This window comes from Myodes glareolus, chromosome 20 (genome assembly GCF_982192425.1).
Source record: "Myodes glareolus chromosome 20, mMyoGla1.1, whole genome shotgun sequence".
Classification (NCBI taxonomy): domain Eukaryota; kingdom Metazoa; phylum Chordata; class Mammalia; order Rodentia; family Cricetidae; genus Myodes; species Myodes glareolus.
The window spans coordinates 23,778,933-23,788,177 of record NC_142045.1 but is presented as its reverse complement, the minus strand read 5'-3'; the positions used below and the strand labels follow the sequence as shown (position 1 = coordinate 23,788,177).

The window sequence follows — 9,245 nt, the reverse complement described above, 5'->3', positions numbered from 1 at the left end:
TGCCCCACATTTTGCTCACGTTGGAACATCTCTTTTGGAAGCCCGTTCCTTTGGCCCGGTTGTATCTGCTAACAGAGGTTTCCATAGAACAGGGAGCTTTCTGCTTAGCTTATAGTTTGAGTGTCTCTGTTGTCACTTTGATGCTTCAGGCACTTGAGACAAGTTGGATCCTTTGAGCAGACCTCACCCACTGCTTCACTTTTAACTACACCCAATCAGTATTTGTGGAAAGTGCAGCTAAATCTATTAAAGGTACATGGACATACCAGCAAAGGTATTACGTCTGATCAACATAGTGCACTTTAAATTAGCTCGATTATTGTGCTAAATACAACAATAAAAGTAAATTTTTATTTACTTTTATTGTTATATAAAAGGTATATCCTGCAGTATACCACTGGATATTCTAATAATTCAATATGTGCTGTGGGACAATGGTCTGTACCCTGTCACTTGTATTTTGAATAAACGCTGATTGGCCAGTAGTCAGGCAGGAAGTGTAGGTGGGATGACCAGGCAGGAAGTAGAGGTGGGGCAATGAGAAATCTGGGAAGAGGGAAGTTTCAGTCTGCAGTCGTCACCCAGACACAAAGGAAGCCAGACACAGAGCAAGCAAGATGTGACTGCCTTACGGAAAAAGGTACCAAGCCACGTGCCTAACACAGGCAAGAATTATGGGCTAATATAAGTTATAAGAGTTAATAAGAAACCTGAGATATTAGGTCAATCAGTTTATCAGTTTATAATTAATGTAGACATCTGTGTATTTCTTTGAGACTGAACAGCTGCAGGACTGGGTGGGATAGAAACCTCAGTCAACAAATATGGCCTTTGATTATACCAATAATCTGTATTGCTCAATACACTCCTTTATTCCAATTTTAAAGAGCATTTAGTCTTGCTTTTCAATTTCTGTGAAACGGGAAATTTTCTTGCTATCAAAAAAGAAGTTACTGACAAAGTTCTGGAAATGACAATACAGTTGTCATTACCTCTGCATTTGTGAACAACAACAGCATACACACAGATCCATATAATGACATTGCATAAAAATTTCTGTGTTTTAATCAAAGAATAACGAAGGCAACAGATTTTTGATATGTTTATCAATGGCTAGAAAGAAAATCCCAGACACACGACTACAACATGCTCTTTAAAAATGCTGTTATTATTGATACTATTTTGTGTGGTGTGTGTGTATATGTGTGTGTGTGTTTGTGTGTGTGTGTATGTGTGTTGAAGCCACACATCTTAATAGCTGAGTGACAATAAAAGTGTTGTAAAGAAATAGTCATGGCATACAAAGCTTCAACCAATTTACCCTACTTGTATTTTACACTTTTTATACGTGCATGGTATTAAAAATTTGTCTAAGCAAGTCTACAAGCATTTTTTTCAGTAGGTATAAAGAATTCCATAGCACGACACTTTGTCATATTTTAACTACTTAGTTGTTTGGCAACCAACTGACTATATCTTAGATTTGAAAGTATACAATAAATTAACTGAAGGCTGAAACATACAGTCTGTGTGTTCCCAAATTTCCCTGAATGAAAGAACAGCATTTGCTGTTTCATTGTTGTTTGGGGATTAGGCTGTTGCTGAGAAAAATGAAAGCAGAATCTGGAACTTCTTCACAAACACCGATCACAACTGAAAACCCAACATAATTCGCAGAGACGCCACCTCTCATGTGACCGCTTACAGCCTTTCAACTTTGGTTACAGACAGGATTGTCATCCATATTAAACCTTCCATTTATCAATTTCCACACTTTCTGAAATTAAATTTATTTTATTACATGAGGCTAATATTAATAATACAAAATTCCCTATATTAAGGGCTTGTGTATGAACACAGAATCTGGTTCATTCCGTACGAAACGGTTGGCAAATTTCTTTTTTAAAAATGATTTTGGTAAACATTGTGACGCCATTTCTTCTAGCTCACAAAACTTCCTCAGATCAAAGTTCTACAGCTTTGGTGAGTATAGGAACATCTAAAGAAACACGACAAACGTCACCCTCCCTTTATCCACCCCAAACAGAAGGAAGCATGGCTTGTAAACCGTGTGTGGGCGCACGAAGGCTGACAGCTTGGAGACTCCCATGTGTGTGTCTTGCTAACAGTACCAATTCAAGCCCAACCAACTAAATTCATCTCCCTTCCAGCTTGCCTCATTATTCCTACACATCAGGACGTTCACCAAGACATAGTCAGCTTGGCAACCAACAGCCACGGGAGGAATGCTCGTTTTTCATACTCATCTCCTCACTTACTCAACAGATACTTTTCATCGTCTACTGTGTGCACGGCCCCTGCCTTCTTCAAGGTTACAATGCAAAAGCATAATAGACAAAGCCTTAACACATAAGCACGTAAGCCTGCAGATTTACAGAGTTGAGTTAGTGTGGTAAAGAAAGAGACCAGGTGGGTTGGGGAAATAACCAGCAGAGAGTGTTCCAGTTCGGGGGGGGCTTTGCGTTTGAGTGACAACCCAGAAGGCCAAGAAAGTGAAGGCTCTAAGGCTGTGAACGTGGGTTGGTTAAGTACAGGTAGAGAGGAGACTGAGCTGTAAGAGTTGGCCCTCTGATAAGGATTGGAATTTACTCCTTGTACACTATTTTATTCTACACATTCATTCTCAGAGTGCATTACACACAATTGCATGCTCGATACATATTTTGTCTTTTGTTTATTTTTACTGTCTAACTTTCAAACACACAAGGTCCAAAGATTATGAAAAGAATTCCACCTGGCCTCCGAGCACGTTTTCCTCTGCGTGCCCACAAGCAAATCTGTCAATAGTCCCACACAGCATTGTAAGTAGGGGAGTAAGGTTCAGTTTGAAGACCGCTGGTGGCCCAGCGTGGTGGAACAACGTTCCGACCTGGTTCACCATTCCAAGCGGCATAGTGCCTGGCTCAGACGTAGCCTCCTCCCGGGCTCAGGGATCAGAAAGTACACCTTGGCCCTACTCTCACGACGGTTTCCACGTTGTGCTCCGAGGCACCAGCGCGCCCTACAGCTGGCCTCTACGGCAGCCGCCTGCCCTCCCGCACTCTGGTACCCGCGTCTAGCACAGGACTCAGGTGTGCAAGTCCTCTAGGCAAAGAGATCAGAGTGCACTTGGTGTAGGCGGGGACTGGTACTCCGGGACTCCGACCGCAAGATTCCCGGGCGTACAGAGGCGGGGCCAGGAGGGGCTGGCCCTAGCGTGGGGGCGGAGCCGGCGCCGCGGGCCTTTGCTGCGCTGCGCTGAGTTGTTAGCCGGGAGCTTTGGTGCGGACCCAGGCCACCCACGGGGCGCGGTGCCCTCCTTGATCTGCGCTCTGGACACCCGGAAGGGTAAGCGCGTCGCGGGCCGTGCAGCGGGGGCCCGGCGGACTGGCTCGGAGCGGGCGGCTGGATGGAGGCGTCGGGGAGCGTCCCGCGGCGAGCTGTCGGTGCCAGCTGAACTCTTCCCAAGTGTCCTGCGCGTCAGCTACCCGCTGCGAGTGGGCTCTCTAGGTGCCGGCGGGCTTTGGGCGCGGGAAGGACGCCGAAGAGACCGGATTCATCCGACCGGCTGCAGGTCCGATCTCTGCCCGGGGTCGCCAAGCGTGGCAGGAGGCGCTGTGCCCGAGAAAGGGCGGGTAAGTGCGGCGCTGCCGAGTCCCGCGCGACACTCGTGTGACTGCCAGACTGGGAGCCGGCTAGGCTCCCAGACGAGACCAGTTGTCCGGAGGCAAAGTTCCTTCCTCTTAGGCAACCTGAGCAGCTCTCCTTCTCCCGGGGCCGGCCCCAAGGCCCCGCTATGGACAGCGAAAGCGAGGTGGATTTTTCCAGCAACGGCGTCACCCCTTTGTGGCGGAGACGGTCCACCCCTCCTCTCCAAGTGCTCGGCCGGAGCAAGCCGAGGCCACAATCCTACCAGAGCCCCAGCGGGCTGCTGATTACCGACTTCCCGGTGGAAGAACTGGCCGCTCTGCCGGCGCCGAAGACTCCAGCCAGCGTGCCCGCCACCCCGGCCGATAGGACGGTGTCCAGGAGCCCCCAGCTTCTGTGCTCCCATCGGAGACCAGTGACCAATGGTCGCACGGTGTCCCCGGACTATAGAGCTGCTTCTCCTCGACTTCGACGACCCAAGTCACCCCTAGTTCTTCACGCGGCGTCAGGAGGCTCCCTGAAGTCCCCTGTTAATGGCACGGTGGCCTCGCCTACGGTGCTGTTGTCCAGCGCCTCCCGGACTCCCGACCCTCCTGTCTCGTATGACCCGGAGGAGGACCGCACCGGGATAACTGCCAGTAAGGTATCTTCGCCCATTGCCAATGGCCTTGTCCCGAAAAGCGACTCACCTGGCTCACCTTCTCAAACTGGTCAGACGGCTAGGGACTTGGAACCGGGCTCCTCGAGACTCTCCCCTGCTCCCCAGCACAGGTCTTCTGAACACAAACTGCCGCTCCAAAGGCTGTCCTCCCAAGGGAATGAGCTCCAGAACCCTCCCGTAGTTTTGAGTACCAACAGCCCGGCCGCCCTCAAGATGGGAAAGCAGCAGATTATCCCGAAAAGCCTTGCCTCGGAAATTAAGCTGAGTAAATCCAACAGTCAAAACGTAGAGCCCCACAGGAGACTCCTCAAGGTGCGCAGCATGGTGGAGGGACTGGGAGCACCCTTGGGCCACGAAGGGGACGAAGGTGAAGTCGACAATGACATGGACAGCCCGGGCTCCCTTCGGCGAGGCTTGCGGTCCACTTCTTACCGGAGGGCAGTGGTCAGCGGGTTTGATTTTGACAGCCCTACCAGCTCAAAGAAGAAGAACAGGATGTCCCAGCCTGTTCTGAAGGCAGTCATGGAAGACAAGGAGAAGTTCTCTAGCCTGGGGAGGATAAAGGTAGGACTGGGCAGGCTCTCATGCCGTTCATTAAACTCAAAATGAATGTGCTGGGGACAAGGTTTGAATGATCATGGCACTTGTGATAACGTTCCAATAAGTTGAGTTTTACACAGTGTCCCAATCAGGGAACAATGCGCTGACCTCTGTTGTTTGCATTAGTCACCATGTCCCTTTTTAATATTTTATTGCCGTTAATAATTGGGTGTATTTGACAAGCTGGTAGCTTAGAACTTGAGAGGGTGTGAAGTAGTGTACTCTGATACAGGCCTAGCTAGCCGTTGCACTTACTGAATATTTTTTACACCGGGACCTAAAGGAAAACAGATAACTAGAGAGGGATGTTTTGAGGTGCCCCTTTCCTAGAAACAAAACAGATCGAAGCAAGAGGGCCAAGATTGCCTTTGGCAGTCACATTTTTCTCCTGATTCATCAGAGAACTGGAACCAGTCTATATAAATGTCACATATGTGATACTCGAACAAGCCTGTTTCCTTTTAGACTTACGGTCTTGAAGGAAAGACTTTACGTTTTATGTCCAAGCCCCTCCCCCCGGCTGTCAAGGACAGCAGAGTTCAGTTTAACAGCAGTGAGTGGGACTGCCAGTCAATTTCAGGGTCCTTAGTCTGGCTTAACAGGATGTGGGGGTGTTGTACATTTTAGTTTGCTGTTGCTGTGAATTGGCATGAGATTCTCTGCAGTGTGCTTTTGGAAATCTGAGGGATATAACAAAAAAAAAGGGGGCATTTGCTTACGATAGCTATATTTTCTACTTGGCTCATTCATACATTGTTTGCTTCTCTCTCTCTTTCTCTCTTTTTGTTGTTTCTTAGAAAAAAATGCTGAAAGGACAAGGAACATTTGATGGGGAAGGTAAGCATTTAATTTCCCAGACTTTTATTGCGGCTACAATATGGTGCATCAATTATAAGTTGAAACTTAACTTCAGTAACAAAGACTGCTTGTGATGAAAAAACAAAATTGCCCAACTTTGTCTTGGACTATACAGTGCAAAGCTAAGGGTTTTACCTAGAGGGGGCATTTTTATAAGTTGGTAACCTTTTCAGTTCACATTTTGGGAACTTTCATTCTTCTTTGCCCTGGCTCCATCCCACCTGCCTCAAAACAGAGCAAGCTATAGCTCTTTAGTCAAGCACTCTGAAATTGACACTTGGATCCTACGTGATATTTCCTTAGGCCTCATTTTTTTTCTTCCTTAGCATTATTTTTACCTTCGATTTTCACTTCTGACTTCCTGTTTTCCTACCAAGTTTCATATTTGGGGCAATGCAGCTTTTCTGGTGGAAAAAAAATAAAACAATCTTAAGACTTTGTGGCCTGTATATTATTGGTTGTTAAGGACTTCAGAAACAAAAGCGGCTTCAGCCAGGTGTCCACATGCTAATCAGATTAGTGGACTCTGTAAATAGATGGGTCAAGTGTCAGCCAACTGGAGGAGCATGAAGGGAGCAGTCTCAGCCTCAGCCCGGAGGCTCCTGGGGACAGTGAGTGGACTTACTTTCTGTCATGCTTCGAAATGCCGGGAGTTTCCACCCTTAAATGGATAAAGAAGGAAAGCCTGCCCTTCCATAAGGAAAGCTAATGGGAAACCACATGGGTTGAAAATATGTAATTTGGGTGATTATAAAATCGTTCCTGCATAGCTACAAATAGGAGATTAATGAAGTCATTGTGCTAACTGTAGATAGTAATTGCGATTTGGAGAAGAAACCCAGATATGGTGTTTGGACTAGCTGAGGGAAATTCATCTCCTTGATTTTATAATTGGGAAAATTCAGAAGCCCTGAGAATCTTAGTAACTCATCCCCTGGTGACACTCTGGAGTTTAGGGCTGGCCGATGATTTACGCATGTTGCTGTTTCCTGGACTACTGTACCGCTGTGAAGTCAGCAACCCTCCACTTTATATTTCCTTCAGAGGATAATTTTTGCTTCTGGGAAGTTGAGCTCGAGTCTGTGAAGGCCTTAGAGGGTTGAAAAGTTTGAGTGTTTTAAAGTCAGAATAGGCAGCTGCGTGTCATCTCCTTGAGTCAGCTTTGTCTGAGTATCTTATCAATTCTTACACACGATGGGGTAGATATCTTTTTTGTTTGACACGCGTAAGGGAAGAGTGGAAGGTGTCCTGGAAGGATGCACCTGTGAGGCAGTGTTGTCCAGTGGTGAGGACTTGTGGTGCCAGGTTCTCAATGTTTCTAGTCATTGACTGAGTGGCAGGGATGCAAGAACTGTGCGTCATCGAGCCCTGTCTCGTGGGAAGTGAGGGTGATACTACCGCAGAGAGTGAGTGAGAACTTGCATCGATGTTGTTCACATACATGCGTTGTGCCTCCCCCCCGGAACTACTTTAGAACTGCAGAAACTGGGATTGACTCACTTATCTTCATGCGCAGAACAATCTCAGAATAGTAAAGCCTTGCATCGACTCCGTGCTACTGTAGACGCAGGGCACACCGAGCTGTCTGTGGTCGCCAAGAGAAGAAGCAGATGTGGAAAGCGTTCCTAACTCCCTAAGCCCTGTACCAGACTCAGAATCTTCCCCATCATTCCTGAATCTCCTGTCTTCTGCTTTCTATCTGCATAATTGGAAGTGTTTGAAAGCTGAAACCCACTTCTCCCCCCCCCCCCCCACACACACACATCCAGGCTGTCACCAGTCCCTTCTAAGCAGCACAGCCCAGGGCTCTATCACCTATCAGTGACTACTCCACTGGCATCCTACTTAGTCGCCCGGGTAGCTAGTGTTTGACTAGTAGCTAATTAACGCAAATTTGTTTCTGGTGGGTTCCCTTGCGTTCAGGTTAAGATACAATCATTGCGGTGTGGAAGAAAGTGAATCCTTTTGCACTCAGGATAAAAATCTAATTCTTTTATGTAGATTATTTAGCTTTGGACTGTGTGGCTCATCTCTGTAAACACGTCTTGCATTGTCTGACCACTGTCTACAGCCATCATACAACTGCCTCGACCTTCATCAGACCCCCTAAGGTTTCTATTTCCTGTTGCTTCAGAGAGTGCCCATCTGCTTTTTTTTGTGAGCTCTGTTGTTCCGTGTTCTACTTTCAGAGTTTAGGTCGTGTTCATTGACACCTCCCCGACACCCAGGCTGTATCAGACACTGTCAGAACGGCTCTGCACACTCATTTTCCCTTCTGTCACTATGTGTTGATGTGAGATCATGAACCCTTCAATAACTTGTGATCTCACTTGGGGTAAAAAATCAGGGTCTTTTTAGTGGCCCCATATGACCTGCCCTGTACTCACCTCTCCTCTTCTGTGATTTCAGCCCTCTGCTGGTACTCCTGCCACATTGGCCTTGCTGCTTCTTGTCCATACAGACATACTAGGCAGTCTGCCCCTAGGCATTTGTATGTGGGGTTGACTCACACGAAATATTCTTTCCTGGGCTGGGGACAAGGCTCAACAGATAATGTGCTTATAGCACAAACATAAGGAGTTGAGTTTGAATTAACCAAACCCACATGAAGCCAGGTGTGATAGACCATATCTTTAACCCTGGTCTTCCTCTGGTGAGCTGATATAGTGACAAATAAGGTGGACAGCATAGACGGACACCAGAAGTTGTCTTCTGACTTCTCAGGTGTGTTGTTGTATGTAACACCCCCCTCCCAACACACACACCTACTTCTCTAGCTGTCCAAATGGCTTTCCTTCTTACCTCTTATGTCTTGCCTTAATTATGTCCTGTGAGGCCTTCCTAAACCACCCCTTTCTTCCCAGAATTCCTACCCCTTCCACCATTTGTTTTTTCTCCATGACAACATAGTCATATTTGAAATACTATGAAAGTTAATTGTTTACTTCAGTCTCTTTCATTTTATGTCAGCTTCATGAGCATGCGGCTTTCTTATCGTTTTTTTTTTTTTTTTTGTCCATTGTTTTTGTCCCAGTTGCTTAGCAGTTGCTGGCATCTAGTAGACGTTTCCTAAATGTCAGGGAGGGTGAATAAATGTGTGACTATGAGGTCCATTCCTTTTGCTAACTTAACTTTGGTTCGTGGAGGGATAACAAGTATCTTTTCCCTTTATTTTCAGAAAGTAAAACATTATAGATGTACAGTAAATGTCTGCTAAATAGATAAGTGAAAGGAGCAGTGATAGGCATTGAGAAATCATAACCTGGATTTAATTTAACACGAATTACAGTGGGTTGAGGCTAACCATCCTTTATGAACAGTGGACAGAGATATCAAAACTTGGCTTAACTTGGAATGTCCTATATTCTTTCGTGACAAAACATATTTGCTTTTTTCCCCCAACTAACAAGTAAGCCAGCACTAATCATTGCATAAACACAGACCTTTGTTGAGAGCAAGTGACAGAGCTCCTTGGGGC

At 46.5% G+C, this 9,245-nt stretch overlaps 1 protein-coding gene across 2 annotated transcripts in view; it reads left to right on the top strand.

Annotated features, from left to right (window-relative positions):
* Positions 1-3,253: 3,253 nt before the first annotated feature.
* Positions 3,254-9,245, top strand: part of Arhgef26 (Rho guanine nucleotide exchange factor 26) — a 111,250-nt gene continuing 105,258 nt past the window's right edge. The window contains exons 1-2 of one of the 2 annotated variants that reach the window (XM_087899475.1): positions 3,254-4,873; positions 5,707-5,746. In XM_087899475.1, the coding sequence (XP_087755601.1) occupies positions 3,797-4,873; positions 5,707-5,746 (1,117 nt within the window). In that variant the 5' untranslated portion in view covers positions 3,254-3,796. The remainder of the gene's footprint in view (positions 4,874-5,706; positions 5,747-9,245) is intronic. The other variant, XM_087899476.1, reaches the window with a different exon arrangement.